Raw genomic sequence first — 23182 nt, 5'->3', positions numbered from 1 at the left:
AAAGTTGGACACATTCTTGTTAGAACACACCATGGTGGGACAAACACCAATGGATTATCTACTAGATGCTGAAAATGAACACCTACAACTGCAATGTGCCTGTCCCCTTAAAACCAGCCCCAGACTTGTTTGGCATCACCTTTGAGATGATCTCGGTAAAAATGTCAACGCTGTGTTTGGACAAGAGAGAAGTGCCTTTCAGGGAGTGACTGAACATGTCAAAGTTCTGGGTGCTGGCGTTAAAAACACCTGATATTGCAGATGTACAAGTAGCTTCCAAATCTAATGGAAATGTTATCATGACATACTTTCTAGTTCGTCTGAGATTCAGGGGGAAATGGATGTCGCATGGTATAGACAGTGAAACCCCTCCATAGTCCCGGGGTTGGTGAACAGGAGTAACACTTGTTTTAAGGACTACTCAAGTCTATCAGTCTTTCTCTGTAGGGAGTTATGTAGCAGGGCTCTTCCATTATCTCAAGGATATCTGAATATGGGTAATAACAAACTGTCATAACAAGATTCTTCTGTAGATCTTGAGCCCCTGTGGCGCATTTTGGAAAGACAGGACTACTTAGAAAATTAACTTTTTATTACTTTCAATTGTTAAGAAAGAAATCTCATTATATCCCCAATGATAACGTTTCTCTCTTTACTCAAGAGGTCTGGGTGTGGGTAACAGCCACCTCCCAACAATGTCAGAGGTCCAGGTTCAGAATTCCTCAACGCGACTCAGTCACTGGCTCAAATAACTACTGTGGAGTAACAAGAGGTCATTTTAACACAACAGAGACTCCAATTCAACTCTCTTCTGTTAACACAGTCAGAGTTCTCTTCTCAATGCTCTCACAAGTTTTAAAAATGGAGAAGCTATAAAATAATTTTGTTAGAAGAAAAGTAATTTTCTTCTGAAATGGAGTAAAGCAAACACATACCCAAGGATCTTAAAAAGTTTTTTTTGTTTTTACAGAATATATGTATGTATTTGTGTATGTGTGTGTGTGTGTGTGTGTGTGTAGTTACAAACACTATTTATAGTATAGCTAATATGTTAACTTCATCGCAGTGTCTACAAAGTTGTGGATCCCAGTCTTGGTGCCAAATGCATATAAAAAGCTCAAAAGCTATTATGACTATACCATGCAAATTTATATCCAGAAAACCTTGGGAAGGAGACTGCAGCTCTTTGGAGTCCCATGGGGTCTCTGCCTTTGATATTTGGGTACCTCAACTATGCATCAAAAAAGTTTTAAATCACTTTTCTCCCAGAAAGAATTAATGTCACAGTTCTGAATAGTATAAATTATACACTTAAATAGACCATTGACTGTTTTTGTCCACATCCATTTACATTTTGGGGTCCCTCTTCTGCATGTGGACCTCACATCTTTAATTACTGGATACAGAAAAAGATACCTGAAGTATTGAAAGGGATAAGGTCTTTGCAAATGTATTTTTTTTCTTTAACATGATAATAATGATAAGGCCACTTACAAGGTTTTCCCAATCTGTTTAACTTTTAGGATCCCCCATTGTTACCCGTGGAAAAAATTGTCAGAGAAAAGCCAAAGCCAAAGAAATCCCTGGCTAGTCTCCAGATGAAAATAAAACCAGAGAGCAGTGATTAGGAGGAAAAAGATAGGAATGAAAGAGGGAAAAGGGTCTAAAAGTAGGTAATTGCCTCTAGCGTGAGATTTTGTGGATTATGTTTTATCCGATGGTGGGTTTTGAACTGTTGCAGATGCCCACAAATTAAAGGTTGTTACGGCCACCAAAGAAAAATCAAGTAGTGGTCAGCTCATGGGGATAGTCCACACACCACATGCATCCTCGGGAAGGGTGGTGCCTCTACCTACATCAAGACAACTGGGGGCCAACCATTGGAGCACTCTGGTCCTTGGTTTTGGATAGAACAGAGAGGGTGAGGCATACGTGGCATTTTGGGATAAAGTATTAATTTAGCAGTTCTTCCTGCAAATTTTGCTTTTTATTTTTTTCTCCAAATGCTCAACTTCACTGTGACACCTGTTTGCACAACTGTAGTCATTTCAGTTTATGGATGCCTGTGATAGAAATATTGTTTACAAAAAATATATCATCTCTTTTTTTTTTCTTTAGAAAGATCTCATCTAAATAGTAAGTTAAGGTTGCGTCTATGAAACCGGTGCACCTTGTCTTGTTTCTACGAGCTTTAAAAAGTCCAAATACTGATGAGGCTGTGGATCAGAAGGAACCAACAGTGACCGTGTTTGCTGTCAGGTTGCCCTTCTTTGCCTCAGAGAACGGTCATGGGTCATTGGGTGACGCGTGGTGTGTACGGGTCGTGTTCCTGCAGAATCCTAGTCAGTCTAGGAGTAGTTGGATGTGCTTATGAAATATGTCAGATACAGAAATAAAGGCATGAGGATGGATGATTCTTAGTTTCTGAAATTGAACAGTAGAAGTGTTTTAGCTTCAATCTTAATTTCTAGATAACAGAAAGTAGTTACATCACATAAAGGAAAATATGACATCGCATGCTGCCATGATAGCAAGCGTAAGAAACAAAATCTTGGTAAATATACATATATATGCATATTATGCAAATATATTTTCTATTAACATACAATGTTATAAGAATGATAACATAACTGCAAGGGGGAAAATCATCCTAGATGGTTTTACCTTAGAGTAACGAATAACCTGAGACGTCTATGCTTTCTGTTGGATATCAGGCCTAGAAATCCATATGAGATGTAGAGCACATTTTCAGTGATTGAAATGTCATTGGCCAAATGTGCCACTGTGTTCGCACACGACAGTGAAGCTGGATCCACTCCAAGTGAACAACAGAAACAAACTACACACTGTATATTAGAGTACTTACAATGAGATGCCATTCACTCCCGATGGGTTTTCAAAAGACGGTCGTTCAGACATCAACGTGGGATCTATCTATGTTTAAGACAACAGGTAAGCACACTGCCAGTGGCTCACCCCAGCCACTAAACCATTACAGAAAACATATGCCCGATGAAAACAAACCCCATCACCAGAGAAGCCAAGAAGCCTTCGCTTACTAAACTGAACGAGAGGATATGAAGTAAGTGACTCGTTTTAAACTAGCAATACCACTGTATGAGTTTTCAAAGATTAACTAAGAATGTCTTTCTGATTTTTAAACTAAAACATCTAACTTATGATAATAGAAGACACATTTGGGGATGATATTGTGTTTCACGCCCTCATTCTCAAGGCATAATATTTAGATGATACTTGTCCCTTTCAATTAAAAAAGAAAAAAACTATGACTTTCTTTAATATGCATCCTGTGGTAAATTGTCCATAGCTGCAAAATGTATATATGTATGTGTATTTGTCTTCCATACACATGGGCACTGACTCCTGTGTGTATAAACATATACACATACATCCTCATATACACGTGTATTTTATATATATGCTGAGAAAGTTCACATATATATACAATTGCGTATGTATATATGTGTGTCTGCTTGTGTGTGTGTGTGTGTGTGTGTACAGGTATAAAAACTTGACAGGCAGAGTAATATTTCACTCAGTGTTAAATGAAGTCTTTGAAAAATCAAGTACAGTCACTCAGTTAACATAGTACAGCCAGTAAACTAAGTTGAAAAGAGAAAAAGTGAATGGAAACACGATCCTGGACCATCTGTCTATGGCATTCACATCGGTTAGATCAGGTATTTTAATTTTGAGCTGCGAAGACCTCCTCCGTAGATGGGTCTTCTTGTGCGGGAGGCTTCTGTCCCCCAGGAATCGCCCATGCCCTTCTCGAGGCATGCTCTGTTTCCTGTACTGGATTCCTGAGTTGTCAAAGGATATTGCTGAATTCCTGGTATCGCCAACACCACCTGCGACCTCATTCATTTCATTGTGAACTTCGAGCGATGTCAACAGAATATTTCCATGAGCATCCACCTAATTGGAAGGAAAATGCACATGGTTAGACAGCCAGCAGCATAATTTCCCTATGCAGATCCCGGACAGAATGATGTCATGCCATCACGTTGCATGTTTTACGAGAAACTGTACATCTGTCAAATCCAGCACTCCGTTTTATTGGAAAATGTCATTTTGGAGGTTAATTGCAGTTGAGAGATTTTTATTTCCTTGATCTAAAAATGCTCATGTAAGAGATTAGATGAAATAAGAGGGAGGGGCTTTTTCAAATTGCAATTTCACATTATGGATACAAATCCTTACTGAAAAAATTAAAGTACAAATGATTTTCAAGATGTTAACTTAGGTGCTCTAACCATTTTCACAACTATACTTTGAATAATAACTATATTCTCCCATTTGTCTTTGGAAGTCATCTTGTTCCCTTTTCTGATGATATAACACACCCAAATTACTACAGAGAAACACATGAATAGTCCTGTGATTGAAGGGCACTCCTGATGACTTCTGTGGAGTAGATACAGACACCCCCCACCCCAACTCAGGTAGGCTCTCCTTGCCCAATACTGGTTCTGGTAGGAGACTTCTTTTTGAAGGGCTATATATAAAATAGATGAAATTCCCTTCCCACAATGGAGCCAAACTTTACAATGATAGCATTTTATTCTGTGCCAAATATAGCTTCAGACATTTCATGATGATGCCAAAGGTCCATTCTGTTTGTGGGTTGGTCTTCACTGGAACTTTCAACCTTTCACAGAACATCCTGGGGCTGGGGGCCCCAGTGGAGTCCTTTCTGAAATGAACTAGTAGCATCTGCTTTCTGAGCAGTACCCATCCCTGCCACAGACCCAAGGACCATTCCACAGTCCCCTGGGCTTTCACTCCAGCAAGCCCCACACTTCCCTATCTCTCTTCCCTTTCTTTGCTTGGAGGGCCATTTTCTTTGTCCTATTTTAGGCTGTGGAAAGCCTACCCCGTGTTCCAGTAATAGATTAAGTATCTGTGGCTTCCTCCACGAATCTTTCACAAAACACAGTTATTTTGTGTAGGAATAATTTATTGCCGTATTAATTTGTGTCTTCCCGCCTTCCGTATACACTTTAATTTCATCAGTGGCATCCAGCTAGATGAGCAGGAGGTGAGGTGGTGAGAGAAGTCCTGCCTGAGAAGGCGCTGGGCCTGTATGGAGTTCCAAGTAGGGATAAGACCGCTGGTGGGATGGCCTCAGACTTCAAGGGGGCTGTGACACAGGAAGGGCTGCACACATCCAGGGACCACTCACAGACTGTGGTGGAAAAGCACCAAAGAGGACTCTCAGATGTCTACAGGTTTGGTAATACCACTCTGGGTCACTTCATTATGCTTGGGGAAAGTGAGGTGGTCATCAGGGTAATGGCCACCAGGGAGGTTGTAACCACAGGATCAACCCAATCTGGTTCAACCTTGTATAATAACATGGTGAGTTATTTTCAGTTGCCATGAACCCCCAGGTTGAAACTCACGTAACCTAAGCATGGCCAGATGAACCAAGCATAAAACCATGGGTGGAACCTAAGTGCTCAGACTGAAGAGTTAAGAAGCAACCACCACATGGCAGGATCCAGCATCCAATCAGATCGGACCCATGGCAGGATGCAGTCAGACCATACCTCCCAGCATCACCTCATTGCAAGATCCAATCAGAACACGCCTCATTACCCTCTGCCTATAAAACCTGCCCCAAACCCCAGTTCCAGGAAACAGATTTGATCATTTCCTCCTATCTCCTTGCCAGTTGACTTGAAATAAAACTTTTATTTACTCAAAATCTGGTGCCATCGTATTGGTTTCCAGCACATCAGGCAGTGAGCCCATTCATTGCTCAGTACCAAGCTCGCCATACTCACCAGATTCTGTGAGTATGTAACCCTAAGCAAAAGTGACTTTGTGCATGTCATTAAGGGCACATACTCTAAGATAGGAAGATGACCCTGGATTGTCCAGGTGGGTTCAATCTCATCACACCTTCAAAAGTAGAGAACTTTCTCCAACAGGAAGCAAGAGAAAAAGTCAGAGAGATAAAAGCAGAGGAACTCAAAACCTGAGGACTTGAGTCACCCTTGATGGAAAGGCTGTAGGGAAAACATAAGAAGGAACAAGGCAGCTGATAGGAGCAAAGATGGGCTCCAGCTGACAGCCCAAAATCAAATAATCTCATTAAAAAATGGACAGAGGATCTGAATAGACATGTCTTAAAGGAAGACATACAAATGGCCAACAGGCACAAGAAAAAAATGCTCAACATCACTAATCAGGAAAACGCAAATCAAAGCCACATGAGATATCATCTCACCCCAGTTAGAATGGCTACTATCAAAAAGACAAAAATAACAGGTGCTGGCAAGACAGCCAAGAAATAGGATCTCTTAAACACCGTTGGTGGGAATATAAATTAGTACAGCCATTATGGAAAACAGTATGGAGGTTTCTCAAATAACTAAAAATAGAACTACCATAAGATCCAGCCAAGGCAATGGGGATCTCAATTTACAACCACAGGGAGCTGTATTTGACCAAGCACCTGAATGATTCTGGAAGCACAGTTAACCCCAGAGCTTGCAGAAAGGAAAGGAGCACAGATTGCCAATACTTTAATTTCAGCCTCCTGACACCCTAAGGGAAGGACCCAGCCAAGTCTCACTGTACCTGCACGTGTGGCCTAACAGAATCATGAGATAAAACACGGTGTCATTTGAAGCTACTAAATTTGTGGTAATCTGTTACAGTGGCAATCAAAACTACTATAGGAGGTGAGAGGGAAGATATATTTGCATTGTGCCTCAAAGAACGAGTAGAAATTTTTCAGACAAAATGCAGCAAAAACATCACAAGCAAAGGCTTGAAGAGCACCTGAAATATTTTGAGAAAGGCAAACACCGTTCCCAGCACATACTAAGCCTGAGACAGATGAGGTCACTACCATCATCAGTGCCATTATCACTTTCGTATCCTCTTATCACAACAGAAAAGTACACCTAGTGCTGGGTGGAAACACAGATTAGATTCAGGCCAGTGAGGTTTTTGTTTTTTGTATGTCATGTGAAAGAATTTCAATTTAACTCTCTAGGGAACAGGAAGGAAGAGTAATTAGTAGGTAGAAAGTCATAGATTTCTGAAGTGCAACTCAAGCTATAAGAAATTGAATTTGAGAAGAGAGTGCAGCGAGGGGCCCCAGGGAGAGCGCCCTGCAATGGTTTCTGTTTCCTTTAGTGGAGTCTGCAATGGAAATGCCTGAAGCCCGTGAATAACTGCTCCCCTGGCTACTGCAACACATCTCCGGGTTTTCCCTAAGCCTCGAGACACACACGGCATGCCCACAGCAGCAACACTGGGCCTCTGCCTGCCCAGTGCTGAATCTCCGCAGCTCAGGGGCTGGGGAAGTAGTGGAAAGTCACTCAGCACTCCAATCCCACCCCGGCCCATGCACTCCTGTCCCCTGTGAGCTCCTAGCAGGAGCGTCCACACTGCAGCAAGTGTGCCATGAGCCCAGGTGGGGCCAGTGCTTCTAAACCAATGCTACATCCTACAGTTATAGGATGAAGAGTGTCACCATGGGGTCTTCCTTATAGTTTACAGGCAGCATTGGTTTAGAAGTCGTCAGATAGTGACCTCATCTGTCCTCCACTGGACGGAGTAGTCTTCTTAGAATGGAGGATGGCCAGGCTGAGTGCTTGGAGATGGGAATGGACCGAGATCACACCACCTGTGCTGGAAGAAGGCCCTTCATGGAGACACATGATGTGGGGAGGTGAGGAGGGCATTTTCTTATATTTTTTATCCAGCAGAAGGAAAATTCTAATGGAGCTTGTATCTTAAAAGCACCTGGAATGTTAGACCTTGGTAAAATGTTGACTTTTTTTTTTTTGAAATAGAGTTTCACTCTTGTTGCTCAGGCAGGAGTGCGGTGGAGCAATCACAGCTCACCGCAACCTCTTCCTCCTGGGTTCAAGCGATTCTCCTGCCTCAGCCTCCCGAGTAGCTGGGATTACAGGCATGTGCCACCACGCCCAGCTAATTTTGTATTTTTAGTAGAGATGGGGTTTCTCCATGTTGGTCAGGCTGGTCTCAAACTCCCGACCTCAGGTGATCCTCCCACCTTGGCCTCCCAAAGTGCTAGGATTACAGGTGTGAGCCACCACACCCGGCCTTCTGTTACATATCTGTCCTTTCTGTTTTCTTTCCATGGGATGATTAGCAGCAAAACTCTTTAAATGACAAAGTGTGTCTGCATGTCTTTAAGACAATGGAAGCATTCCTTGGTTTGGGAGACAGAGTTTCTCATTGTACCAAGAGGATATGGCAAGAGAAGCCCAACAGTTAAATTCAGGTGTGGCTGAAACAGGTGCCATGGCAGTAGCATGTCCCTTGTGCAGGCCACCTAGGGCTAGCTGTGGGATTGCTAGGGCCACATCTTCCTGGGCAAGAGTAGTCATTCACTATCCCTAAGAAGGGGTAACCTGAACCTGCCCTGCGTGCTGCAGGGAGGAGGGCTTGACTGGGCAGCCCCGCTGGTCTTTGCAATAAGAATGATTCACAGCAAGATTCTCCAGGAGAGAAGCTTGTCCACTGGTCTTTATCTCCTTCCAGCATCTTCTACCGTACCTTGTGCCACAAAGGAAAGAAGTGGGTGGAGAGAATGAGCTGCCTGGCTCACACTGGGAATCTTGTTATGGAGAGGGCCTGGGAGCGGGGGTCAACCAATGTGTTCCTGTTCATTTGGGGTGTTCCATTCATTCCATTTACTGCAACGAATATGCTTGGTACCCCACCAAATATGTCTGATTTTGAATCATGAGAGAAAGCATATTTGGTTACCATGAAAAGGGATTTGATAAATTGAGGTCATTTATCAAATAAGCTCAATTCGATTGTATTAGAATATACAGCATTTTAAACAGTTCTACTTAAATGGTAAGCTTCTATGTTTAAAATTTATCTGATGATGAGTCAGAAGATAATTAAAGGTGGAAGATGCTTGTAGGTGTTTTTTGTTTTGTTTTGTTTTTTTTGAGACAGAGTCTCGCTCTGTCACCCAGGCTGGAGTGCAGTGGTGCAATCTCGGCTCACTGCAAGCTCTGCCTCCCGGGTTCATACCATTCTCCTGCCTCAGCCTCCCAAGTAGCTGGGACTACAGGCGCCCACCACCACGCCCGGCTAATTTTTTGTATTTTTAGTAGAGACGGGGTTTCACCATGTTAGCCAGGATGGTCTCCATCTCCTGAGCTTGTGATCCTCCCACCTCAGCCTCCCAAAGTGCTGGGATTACAGGCGTGAGCCACTGCGTAGTAACGCAGAATTTGTTCTTTTCAATAATACTAAATGGTTTGGGAATTACAATATCAGAAAAGTGAAAACGTTTTCCTGAAGACAGAAAAAAACAAAGCATTATTTAGCTTGAGAAAAATGTTCTCTACAGACAATGCAATGTTTTAAATAACAAAACTGTGAGATGAAGAAAAGCCCAGTCGTCCACTTCAGGACATGGGATGCCTCACTGGAGAATGCACTTCCACGAAGGGGCTGGGATTGTTCAAGACCATTCATTAAAACATTACCATGCGGCTGCTACATGTCACCATCTTTCCCTGTCCTTAGTCAGGAGCACAAAGTGAACACAAGAAGGTACTCACCCTCAAGGGGTCTAACTGATGAGACCTGAAATAATCAACAAGTGCATTTGAAAAAATACTGCATGTTGCCTTTTAAACACATTGACAATTATTACTTTTTAGAGACAGGGTCTTGCTCTGTTGCCTAGGCTTGAGTCCAGTGGCGTGACCACAGCTCACTGCAGCCCCAAATACCTGGGCTCAAGTGATCCTCTTGCCTCAGCCTCCCAAGTAGCTGACACCTGGCTATTTTATACATATATATTTATTTATATATATATATTTATATATATTTATTTATATATATTTATATATTTATTTATATATATAGTGTATATATATAGTGTATATATATAAAGTGTGTATATATATAAAGTGTATATATATATAAAGTGTGTATATATAAAGTGTGTATATATATAAAGTGTATATATATACATACACACACACATATATACATAGTAGAAACAAGGTCTCTCTTTGTTGTCCGGGCTGATCTGGAATTCCCAGGCTCAAGTGATCCTCCCGCCTCCAACTCCCAAAGTGCTGGGATTACAGGCTTGAGCCACCGCACCTGGCCTAAACACACTTTTAAATACCATCTCTTTTCTAGTGATAAAATAACATATAAAAAGCTCCTTTTATCAAAATCTAGTAGACCAGAATTAACAAATTCGTGGAGTGAAATACCAAGGAGAGGAATGTCTTTTCTTAAAGGAAAAAAGGGGAGTATTTTGCAATCTGTTTAGTCAGATGAACTTTGACGATTCTAATGACTCAGTTTTACCCGGCTTTATAAAGATGACATTTATAAGCCTTGTCCTCTCTTCCCACTAGGAAAGTGGAAAAAACATACCTTTCCAGTGTGACCAAATCCATGACAAATAGCACTCATTCATGGACACATGTTACAAGAGCACGTGTACCACGTCCGCGTCATGGGTGTGCATATTTTGGAAGATCCAGAGAGTCAGATGCTGTCTAGGAGGCAAAGCTTGCTGGGCACATGGGATGTGAGTGATCTGCCATTTTCACAAGTATAAAGCATGTGCCCCATAAGTTGGGAGAACAGAAATAAAACCAACTGCTTAGAGCAGGGAGTGATGGGGGCAGGATGCAGACAAGTGGTAGGCAAAATATCAAGGAAAATGTTGGCTGGGTGCAGTGGCTCATGCCTGTAATTCCCAGCACTTTGGGAGGCCGAGGTGGGCGGATCACGAGGTCAGGAGATCAAGATCATCCTGGCCAACATGGTGAAACCCTGTCTCTACTAAAAATATATATATATATATAAATTAGCTGGGTGTGGTGGCAGGCACCTGTAGTCCCAGCTACTTGGGAGGCTGAGGCAGGAGAATCACTTGAACCCAGGAGGCAGAGGTTGCAGTGAGCTGAGATCACGCCACTGCACTCCAGCCTGGGCGATGGAGCGAGACTCTGTCACAAAAACAAAAACAAACAAACAAACAAAAAAACAAAAAACAACCAAGGAAAATGTCATGGAGAAAACATCTGGCTTAGATCTTGGAGGGAAAATGTGGACCAAGAAGAAAGGCATTCTAGGTAGAGAGGACAGGACAATGGAAGGGGAATGGGTCATCACGTAGGTGGGGACTTCAGGAACTGCACAGGGAGAGTGAAGACACAAGACATCGGGTAAAATAAATGTTGACTTGAGTTTTCAAGATTTAGATACAAATCTGTATGAATCATGTCCTGTCTTCCCCAGCGCTGTGGCCAGTGCTGTGTTTGGGAAACGACCTCACGAAGGTGGGTCTCTAAGGCTGTGCCCTTGAACTCTAGTGAAGAAAACTTAGACTGCGGGAAGTCAAACCCACCTCCCCACCTATGTTGTTAATAATTTACAAAACTACAGTGCTCTTGGGGGCTTTGGACATGTATGACTAGCTGGTAGCTGTCTTAGGACATAGCACATGTGAGAAAGAACTCAAGAACCAACACAAGTTTACATTATTCTTATTTCAGAGTGGGTGAACACTTGTAATGGAAACAACAGTGCAGGTAACTCTCATTCTAGTGTGAAAAGGAACCTGAATATATATTGAATTAATAAGATCTTAGTGTGAAATAGTTTGGCTGCTTTATTTATGGTTTTACATTTGTATGGTTTTCATTTAAGCATGAACCAGTATGTAGAAAATTTCCACCAAAATTACTCATGGATTTTTTTTTTCTGAAAGAACTAAAGGGTTATTAAAAATCTGTTAAATCTTAGGAACCAAATAACTTAAATATTTCCATTTCTATTATCTAGAATTTAAGTCTTAAAGTAGAAAGAAGAGATTGTGGGTGAAATACAAGGCTGAAATGCCCTTCATAGAATGACAGATGACTTGCAATTTTTAAACCATTTCATGAATACTCTTTATTTTGAAGGGTTCATCTCATATCTACTATAATTAGAACCATTGATTTCAATGAAGTTTTTCTTCCTGCTCTATAACCTTGACAGGTGCAAACATTCAAAGACTAAAAACATCTCATTCAGAATATAGCACAGAGAGATTTTTTGTTTTTTCCTAAAATATGTCATCAGATTGGCACACAGTTGATATCTCATTCTCTAATTTTCTTCCAGCTTCTAGTTAAGTAAAATACTGTCGTTTTAGAAGAATGAGAAAGGACTTGCCACGTGAAGAATGAAATCTTGCTCTTTAGTAAGAATGATGTTGAGTCTGCAGCTCTGATTCCTTGCCAAGAATTATGACTCTCTACCACCTCATGAAATTCAAATACTAATTGGTAAACTTGTAAAATATCGCAAGGCTTGCAACCATAATGCATGAATTACAACCAAAGATGAACTCTTGGGTACAGAAACAACTCAGGAACAAACAGATGGTATGCACAAATAAATTAAGGTCAAGGCTTACATGGTACCACTAGTCTGGGGAGATACTAAGTGAATATGTGAATGTCTTAAGCATTCATGAATCAATTACTAGGTTAAAATATGGCATAAATACTAAATATAAGGAAAATCTACTCATATTTTACAGTAGGGTCACTAAAACCATAGTACCAAGAGGCAGTTACTGGTGGCCTACAGTGTCCATAAGGGTACTGTTTTCTCTTGAGATGTCTTACATGACACAGAAAGTGGTCTCAAGAAAGACAATGACAAGCCAAGTCCCTGCTGTGGAGCCAGCAGCTGTCAGTCAGGGGAAAGCTGCAGGGGTGTTGCTGACCACACTGAGACGCAATCCCAGGTGCTATCCCTGACACATCACAGCATTATTCACAATAGTAAAGACAGAGCATCAATCTAAATGCCCATGAACAGTGGACCGGATAAAGAAAGTGGGGTACATATACAGCATGGAATACTATGCAGCCATAAAAAGAAGATCATGTCCTCTGCAACAATATGGATGGAGCTGGAGGACATTATCCTAAGGTAACTAACACAGGAGCAGAAAAACAAATACTGCATGTTCTCACTTATAAGTGGGAGCTAAACACCGAGTATGAATGGACGAAAAAAAAGAAACAGCAGACACCAGGGACCCCTTGAGTGTGAAGGGTGAGAGGACGAAGAGGATCAAAAAACTACCTTTTGGGCACTATACTCATTACCTGGGTGAGGAAATAATCCGTACACCAAACCCTTGTGACATGCACTTTAGCCATATAACAAACCTGCACATGTACCCTTGAAGCTAAAATGATAGTTAAAAAAAGAAACAAAGGACTGTAGAAGCTGTTAGGTTGTGTATACAGTACCACTTCTGTTTCACGTAAAATTTGATTCTTTTCTCATGTTCCTTTCATTCATCCACATTACTTGATATAAACTTTTTGGGAGTTACATTTCTACTTAAAAATTATCACTAAAGTCTTAGGTGTACTCAGGAACAATTTTTAATGTTTATCTTTAGGAGCATCAAATATGCATTTAGAATTAGCATACATATAATCATATGTTGACTTCAAACCTTAAGTACCGATCTACAATACAGATTCTTAACCATGTAAATATATAAAGGCCTTACTAAGATTGCCGAGAAAACAGAGAAACAGATTTTTGAAAAACCAAACAATAAACATGGACTCATGAATCAACGAAAAATTTCTTTTGCATTTAATTTATAATATACTTTTTCTACATCCTGCTAATTTTCTCTATGGATGCTAGAGTTTTTTTGTCTTTTTGTTTTTATCTTAGATTTTAAGCCTCGTACCCAGAAAGGTATTTCTGCAGCACCACAATTTGACTGTTTTAAACAGTCACATTTAGAAGAAAAAAATTTATAATCTGTTTAAATTAAGAGGAAATTTGGAAAGACAGCATTGTATGTGTATGTGTGGATATGTGCGCCTCTGTGATGGAAACAATAATGATGTGATGAATTCTAGTTTCCTTGGAAACAGCATGACCAAAGCGTATTGTGTGTTCCTAGTAGGATGAGGACCTATTTAGAAACATAACAGTATGATACTAAGTATATTTTCCACTAAGAAATTCAAGATAGTTTTGCCTGTGAAAAATCTGGTTTTATTCACAGATCCTCAGTTTTCTGACCAACTCTTTTTATGCTGTGCTGAAAGGAAGGAGCCATTTACATTCACTTAATGTGCTTCCATGGGTTCATGAATGTTCGTGGGCCTCTGCCAGGCCTATGGGCACAGGCAGTCCTCCAAGGAGCTACTGTGTTCGCTGGGAGGTGTGGACCCATTAAAGGCATGGAGGGCACAGGATAGAGCAAGAAAATCTCCACAGGCTTGAGAAATAAGTATGTGATACGGTTTGGATCTGTGTCCCTGCCCAAATCTCATGTTGAACTGTAATCCCCAGTACTGGAGGTGGGGCCTGGTGGTAGCTGTATTAGGCCATTCTCTCATTGCTATAAAGAAATACCTGAGACTGGGCCGGCATAGTGGCTCACGCCTGTAATCCCAGCACTTTGGGAGGCCAAGGCAGGTGGATCATCTGTGGTCAGGAGTTCGAGACCAGCCTGGCCAACATGGCAAAACCCTGTCTCTACTAAAAATATAAAAATTAGCTGGGCATGGTGGCAGGTGCCTGTGAGCCAAGATCGCGCCATCACACTCCAGCCTGGGCAACAAGAGTGAAACTCCATCTCAAAAAAGAAAGAAAGAAAGAAAGAAATACCTGAGACTGGGTAATTTATAAAGAAAGAGGTTTAACTGGCTCACAGTTCTGCAAGCTGTACAGGAAGCATGGTGCTGGCACCTCTCGGTTTCTGGGGAAGCCCCAGGAAACTTATAATCATGGCAGAAAGTAAAGGGGGAGCAGGCACATCTCACGAGGACAGCACCAAGCAGGGTGGTATTGTGGTATTAAACCATTCATGATAAACCGCCCTTGTGATCCAATCATCTCCCACCAGGCCCCACCTCCAACACTGAGGATTACAATTTGAAATGAGATTTGAGTGGGGACACAGATTCCTCAAGAATTGTTTAGCACCATCCCTTTGGTGTTGTCTGTGATAGTCAGTGACTTCTCATGAGATGATCTGGCTGTTTTAAAGTATGTGGCATCTTCCCCTCCTCCTTGTTCCCACTTTTGCCATGTAACGTGCCTGCAGCTCCCACTTTGACTTCCACCATGATTGTGAGCTTCCTGAAACCACCTCAGAAGCTGGGCAGACATTATTGCCATGCTTCCTGTAAAATCTGCAGAACTGTGAACCAATTAAACCTCTTTTCTTTGTAAATTTCCCAGTCTCAGGTATTCCTTTATAGCAACAGAAGAATGGCCTAACAGTAAGTTTAACACGAAGAATTAAAAAAAAATGTGGGAAGAAACCCAACATGTAAACAGGTAGAAATATATCCTTGAGGATTTGAAGGGATAGAAGAGGTGGAAGGATAAATTTTAAAAATTATACTGGAACTATAATGTGCTTTCATTCAAATGTTGTTTATAATCACAATAACATACTGCTTTTATATAAGCCGAAATGACATCTAAAGATAAAGTGGCTTTGTGGTTGGAAGGATGTAACAGCATTGCTGAGTTGGGCTGGGCTGGAGGAGGGTGTGCAAGGGCTTTAGAAAATTCATGGACTTCATAAAACAAAGTGTCTAGGTCTGCCCAACCCTGGCTTTTTGCAGAACACAACTGGGAGGGGCCGGGGCCACGGCAGATCTATGAGAGCTTCCAGAGAGAGCACTGCTCCTGCCTTGTGCATTCCTTTTGGACTTTGCTTTTTCTCTAGAGGACTGTGGCCACTGGGCAGGTGGACAAGAGATGGTGTGCCTGCTCCAGTGCAAAGAATGGCAGCATGCTGGATCATCAAATTGATAATTTTACAACTAAAGGAATATTGACACATTTTGGAAAAATGCTTCCGTAGAACAAATTCACACTCTCCACCCCAACGTTTCATTCTTTCCAGACCCACAGGTTTTGTTCTCTTTGTAGGAAACTATAGATGATTTTGGCTTCTGCAGCATCAACACTAATGCTTGTTTTATAGGAAACCCTGTGACATGCACGAGGAAATATTTCAGATTATGATCATCAAGCCTGCCCAAGTCCTACACAAAGCTGATGCAAGTATATTTAAAAACCATTAGGCCCTGTTACTCACTTCTGTAAGTGGAGAATTCAGAAAGGGCAAGGGAGTCTTTCATTGCCAGCTCCATGTTGACCCTCTCCCTTGTGTTCAACACCAGGCCAGAGATTAACCAGCCCCAGTCCAAATGCCCTCACCCAAATTCAAGAATGCGCTCCACTTCTCAATAGGCTGCCCATCCAGATAGTCACTGTTTTAAGGAGCTTAATGGTGAGAGGAAGAAAGCCTAGGTCTGTGCCCTGCGGGTAGACTGGAGTAATGAAAGCAATTGTTGGGGAATGCTTTACCTGGGCAAAAAGCAACCGGGCCAGGGTCAATGTGCACAGAAATGTCAAAAGTCAATTTTGTTGTCCAATCCAATAGTCCTTTTTGTGTAAGCCTACAACCACTGGTTTCAGTGAACTCTGGCCAGTCCTAGCTAGATGGCCAGGACTCCACTGGACTGGTTTGAGCAACCCCTGAATAAAAAACACCTGGGTGCCATGTCATAAGGGCTATATCACATGTACAAGAAGGGTGTGTGGCTTGACATACACTACTGGGGAAAAAACAAAGAAAGATCATGCGAGTAAATGCAGTAGCTGCTGAGCTGCAGGGGCCAGGTGGGGTCAAGGCGGTGGAGAGCCTACCCGGTTGCTTTCGCTCTTTGAACGGTCATTCTTTGCCTTGGCTGTCTTTTCTGCAAGCTTCTTCTGCCTTTGAGGGCCTCTTCCAAAGAAAATGTAGTTGACAAAGGCATACTCCAGAAGGGCCAGGAACACAAAGACGAAGCAGCCCATAAGGTACATGTCAATGGCTTTGACGTAGGGGATTTTGGGCAAGGTCTCCCGAAGGTGGGTGTTGATGGTTGTCATTGTCAGCACAGTTGTGATCCCTAGAAAAGAAACAAAGTGGTGAGAGGCTGAAGCTTTGCCACACTGGTCTTCACTTTTCACTTTCCTTTCATGTTTCCTCAAACAGCTTTAAGTAGTCGGAGATAATGGGTTGAATACTGCGGGGTGACTGGAATGCAACAGAGCATACATCTTGTCATTTGGATCGCATGTCACCACTCAGAACAGCAAGCTGACACCTGTACCCTGGGGAAGTGAAGCCGTGCAGGGCATCTCCCTCCCCCACCTGTCCCCCTGCCCACTACACCTTGCTATCACAGAGGATGCAATTTTGAGAGTAGAAGAAGAGATATGTAGAGGAGGAAAAAAGAATGTGGTTTTTATGAATGCTGGAAAAAATAAAAATAAGCCCAGAATTTAGCATAAAGCACAATGTGTCTAGATGAGAAACCTCCAGGAAAAAGAATGAATTTGAGGTGTCTGTGGCTGCAGAGGCAAGGCTATGAGCGAGAGCTCAGTGAGGCAGCCTGTGAGAAGAAAATAATTCCTACTACAATGCTTATTGGAAGCAAGAGGAATGAGGCAATGATTTTTAAAATTATTAGCCATGAGATCCAGTCCTGAGCTCAAAGAGAAAGAAATAGCTGAGTGAAGCTTCTGAGGGAAGATGATCTCACAGAGCGACTTCCCTCCTCAACTAAGAAAGAATCTGTACATAAGCTGCTTAGGAAATGTTTGCTCAAGTTAAGGGTTAATGATTTCATTCATCTTATAGAATCCCACCATACTCTGGGGCAACTCGTCAGATCCTTTTTTTTAAATGTCGTTATGTTGAATTCTTTACATAGTATTGTATGGATGATCTCATTGTTTCCCAAATAGAGCTCAATTGAGTCTAAAACCATGTAAGGACCATGTATTGCAATTCTCCCTCCCATAGCAATAGACGCAAGATTCTGCACTAAATCATCTGAGATCATAGACACCAGGAGGCAAGTCAGTGACATGCCCAGAGCTTGTTGAGTTAAGTTAAGCTGTGCTTACAGGAAAGGCACGGATCACTCCCTTGTGGTAGGGTGGGATGGTAGTACTGCAGCTGACATGCTCTCTTGGAGACCGTATTTTTGAAATATTAATACGTCTCAAGGAAGCAAGACAGCTTTGAGGGCTGAGCTCTTTTCTAGCTATGCCACTGATGCCAGTGAATGTGAAGATGTGGGTTTCAGGACCCAATAAAGAGAATAGGTTCCTCTGCATTGCTTTGTCAGGCTTCCCTCAAAAAGGAGACTTTCAAAGGAGAGAGCCTAACCATAATCCTTCATCCTCAGTAACCCAAAACCCACATGACATCACTGAGGCCAAGAGGTAGTGCCAGCCCTACAGTTCAGCACTGTCCCGATATGTACTCTGGGACGCAGCCCAGGCCATTCTGCACATGGTCCCAGCCCAGCCCTCCAGGGCAGAGTTTGAATTTACTAAGCATTCCAATTTCATCCCCTCTGATTTCCCGTCCTATCCTGGGAGGCAGCATCCTCATCCTCTGTGTCCCACAGGGAGGACCTCGAGACTGCAGAGCTCAGCTGGCCTGGGAATCAGCTGCAGAGCAGGCTAGACAGCCCAGTCTTCCATCTCCAACACAAGCGCTCCCTCCACTGAGCTCTGAACTGCTACTAAAAGCTAAGAAGAGAATTGAAGACTTGAGAAACTCTTTTTATGTAGAACTGCAAACCATGGTTGCTGACGGAATGTATGGAAATCCAAGATGTCAGAATATTTTAAGATTCTCTTTTAACATCACATTCATGTGCACCTGGGGACTTTTTAAATTTGAAAATGGCAATGGGATAATTACTGTTTACAAATAAATGTGAAAACACCATGCAAATGCTACAAAATTAGGCATTCTCACCATTATTCAAAAAGTTTGTAATGTTGTTGCCACTACCGTTTTTCCCCCTTCAACGTGGATTTGGGAAGACCGAGCGCTTTGCTTCAGACACGGCTTTGCCTCTCCTGCTGGCTATTTTGAATGGACATGTATGACACAGGCCTCAGCAGATGTCCCAGACAATGGGCTGAAGGCACACAGGAATAGGTACAGCCAGTACATCTCACAGGCACTCAGCCTGGTAAATGAACCCCAGAGGGACCTGGGCTAGCACCCTGGATCCAGGCTGATTGGCACAGGCTCAGGAATCCCTAACAAAAAGATTTCACAGTGAGTGCTTCAGGTCTTTCTAGTTTGGACCCACATGCCACATGAGTTCTTAGCTTAAGAGGCCAATGCATTTACTAACTCCTTCTATTGCTTTACCTGCTATGTGGGATACTGTGGATGGTGCTGTATTGTGGTGGTCCACAGCCTGTAAAGGGGAGCCACATGGCCCAGACCCAAAGCCCAGCTCTGCCTCTATGGGTCTGTAGCCATCATTTCGAGCTGTTGGAAATCTAATGGCAATGTCTGAAAAGCTCTGATGTGCCAATAAATAGTAACTGGCACTGTTAACACTAACAACAAATAATCATATGACTATCATCATTACAGAAAAATCATTCTTCGGTAGCCTCTAGGCTTCCTGGCCTTGCCTTGACCTTCTGCTCTCTAAAGGGAAATCATCCAACTGCAGTACAGGAAATGGCTGGGTGGTGGCTTTCGTGTTTTTTTGTACGTTCACCAGGCTTGTAAGTCTTTCTGTAAATTGCTAGCCTCAACCTATTTGTCATTTAGATTATGTATGAAATATTGTATTTGAAAGCTGTATTTATAAAAATGAATATAAAGTAAAAATATAATTTCTTTGCATTATTTAATCAAAATATTTTGTTTCTCCTCCTCATGATAAAAATAATCTGGCCTAAATTTTATCAGTATACATTTTTACCTTTAGAAGTATCAGTACTTTTGCAGATTGAGCATCTCTAACCTAAAAATCCAAAATCTGAAATGTTCCAAAATCTGGAAAGTTTTGAGCGCCTGCATGGTGCTCAAAGGAAATGCTAATTGGAGCATTTCAGATTTTGGATTTTTGGATTAGGGATGCTCAAACTGTAAGTATAATGCAGATACTCCAAAATTAGAAAAAAATCTGATTTTCAAAACACTTCTGGTCCCAGGCATTTTGGATAAGGGACACCCAACCTGTATTCACTGAGGGTTTTGAGGGAGGCCATCTAATTACAACTTCCCACTTTAAAGTTTGGTGGTCGTTAACGCTAACAGTTCAATGTATCTGATGGTCAGACCCTGGGCAGCAGAAGCATATCATGCTGAAGCCCACAGAGCAGCCGAGGAGCACGGCTGTCTGAAGAGCCAGCAGAACAGGCCCTGAGTCCTCCCACGTTGAGTCCAGGTCCAACAGCGCCCAGAGCCCAACGGTGAGCCCTCAATAGAGGCCTCTGCCGAGCCCCACCCGCCCTGCCTGTGCAGAGGCAGCACCTTTTATCATGCATTTAGAAGCAATGTGTATTGATCACAATGCAGTCCCTTAGGATGAATGCAAAAAGCACTGTGAGCATTTCAAAGCTGTGCTACAAGACTAGGTGCTTGGGAAGGGGTGGCAGGAAGGGGGATTTCTCCAATGAAAGCCCTCCAAACTATAGCTGTATCCTATGGAGCTCAGTAGCATCTTAATGGTTATGAGGGATTCCTCAATAATAAGAGTTCATAATAATGTTTGGTTAGCTTTTTTCTTTTCTTAAAAAAATCCATGGCTTTTACAACATAGTAGACCATATAACTCTTTACTGTAGTTTTACTGACACTTTAGGAATTATATGCAGTAGTTAAGGGAGAAGGTCTGGAAGTCAGACTAACTGGATTGAAATCTTTCTTCTGAAACTTGGTAATTATATGACTTCGTACCAGTTACTTAGCTTCTCCGTATTTCATTTTTGTGCTCTGTAAAACTGGAGCAGTAATACTTCGTACTGTGCTGTGAATCTTCTCCAGAACAGAAAACTACATGAACGGCTTTAGCAGAAAATGTGGCACCTAACTATGTGATAATTTTCAGCCTTTATTAATCCTGGCTGTTGCACTGATGGTGATGATGATGATGATGATGATGATGATGATGATGATGATGATGACACTCAGTGCTCCTGACACTGCGTCATACTTTTTCTGAATTCACCAACTGACATTTCCCAGTGACTGTAGATCTAGACTCAGTCTTGTATTGGCAGGAGGGACAGAGGGAATGCATGTGCAGGTGTCACACTCTGAGAGCTGGATCTGTTGGGTTCTTGTCTGGCCAGACCCACAACCCTAAGATCACAGCTGCCCTCTTGACCTAGGGGTCATCCTAACTCTAGTGAATATCCCCTTCACTCTGGCTCTCATGCTTGCCTCCCAGAGCACAAGCATCAATCCTCCAATGTTGAAGCCTCAGCAACCCTAGCCAGCCCATGCCTTCATCCCAGCAAAGCCACAGACGCATGGTTTGTTTATATTAATAATGCTGTCATGAAGAAAAAGTGGAATCTACTTTCATATACCTTAATGAAATTGGGTTGAATTAACTCACTTCTGGGGTATTAACGATTTAATACTATAGAAGGCAATACTTTACAATTAGGGAGGGACAGAATGTAATGGCTGGAAAATTCAGATATGCACATTTTCAGTACACCCCACCCCTTGTGATATCAGATAATCATGATTCCTTGGTACTCATATTTCACTAATTATGGCAGTGACGGCAAATTCTCTGTAGCAGATGCTTCAGGTCGGTCTCCACTTTCATAGGCCTCTTCTAGGCTTGGGGAGGGGTCCCAGCAACTTTGTGTTTGTATATTTCATATTATTTTTCTTAAAAGGGGGTGCTTGAAATTGTATAAGCTAACAGCTCTGCATAATTTAGATCTGCCCCTACAAATGTATCTCTAAATTTTCCAAGTGAAAAAAAGAGTTTAACAAAGAGTAATCTAGTAATATACATATTTTTAAAGTAAAAGCTACATAAAGACTGACATTACTGGGGAAGATCCGCAGGCTGTAGAAAAGTCCTGGAGATTTTTTTATTTTAGAGAACTGTGCTTATGATGTCTATTAGAAATACTAACAATTAAACCAGCACTTTCAGTTTTTTGCAGCTTTACTCTTCATAGAGTGCTTTTCTTATCCACTTAACACCCTTAGGAATAGCTACCTGATTTTCTCAAGTCATAATTATGTGTTATTTCCTGGGAAATAAATCTGATCTTGATTACAACTATGCAAGTCACATGTTTGTCATCCAGATACACACATGTACTTACATTTTATTAGAAAAGAAAACATGTCATTCAATTTAAAGTCCTGGGAAAAGTAGAAAAAGGGCTGGGTGTGGTGGCTTACGCCTATACTCCTAGCACTCTGGGAGGCTGAGGTGGGCAGATCGCTTGAGGCCAAGAGTTCAAGACCAGTCTGGGAAACATGGCGAAACCCCATCTCTACAAAAAATTTAAAAATTAGCCAAGTGTGGTGGTGTGTGCCTGTTGTCCCCACTATCCAGGAGGTAGAGTTGAGAGGATCACTTGAGTTCAGGAGGTTGAGGCTGCAGTGAACCATAATCGTAATTGTGCCACTGTACTCCAGCTTGGGTGACAGACTGAGACTCTGTCTCAAAAAAAAACAAAAGAACAGGAAAGAAGGGATAACTGGAACCCTGAATTCTAATATTTTTTTGTAAGGTACTTTGCCAGATAATGTGTTGATAATTCTTTTCCATCAATTTTCATAAGCACTATTGACACTTTCACTTTCAGGAAATAAATTCAACCCTATCCAAAGGGATGGATTGCAGATTGCATCAGCTCTGTACTTATGTAAATGTATTTAAATAATTATTTTTTCTATGCAGTTTCATATTAATCAGCTGAATAGAGAATAATGTTTCTGAAAATATAAGCCTTCCCTTAATAATCAAAATGCTAAAAATAATATTGGAACCTATAATACATATTGTACATCAGCTAATAATCCAGTTGTCAAATAACCAATGGTCAGAAAAGATCACTAGAGCCTTTGGGAATCATTCAGAATTGAATTCCATATTTTAATGCTCATTAAATTGTGTAATTCCAATTCTATGATGTAATATTTGACTATTTTTCTGACTTAAAAAAGAAGAATGCACAATTACTCAAGTCTTCTTTCTGGGCCATGGAATAATTTTGAACAGGAGATGTTAATCCTTGCTTTAAAATTAGTGTCAAAAATAGTTTTATC

General features: G+C 41.7%; 1 protein-coding gene across 2 annotated transcripts in view; it reads right to left on the bottom strand.

The window, feature by feature from the left end:
- Positions 1-571: 571 nt before the first annotated feature.
- Positions 572-23182, bottom strand: part of GABRB3 (gamma-aminobutyric acid type A receptor subunit beta3) — a 225932-nt gene continuing 203321 nt past the window's right edge. For both annotated transcript variants that reach the window (XM_054451579.2, XM_054451578.2), the window contains exons 8-9: positions 16768-17012; positions 572-3939 (exon numbers count right to left, since the gene is read on the bottom strand). In XM_054451579.2, coding sequence (XP_054307554.1) covers positions 3598-3939; positions 16768-17012 — 587 coding nt within the window. In that variant the 3' untranslated portion in view covers positions 572-3597. The remainder of the gene's footprint in view (positions 3940-16767; positions 17013-23182) is intronic.

The sequence above is a fragment of the Pongo pygmaeus genome, chromosome 16 (genome assembly GCF_028885625.2).
Source record: "Pongo pygmaeus isolate AG05252 chromosome 16, NHGRI_mPonPyg2-v2.0_pri, whole genome shotgun sequence".
Taxonomy (NCBI): domain Eukaryota; kingdom Metazoa; phylum Chordata; class Mammalia; order Primates; family Hominidae; genus Pongo; species Pongo pygmaeus.
The sequence above is the reverse complement of the archived record's forward strand: the minus strand, read 5'-3'. Positions and strand labels throughout refer to the sequence as shown.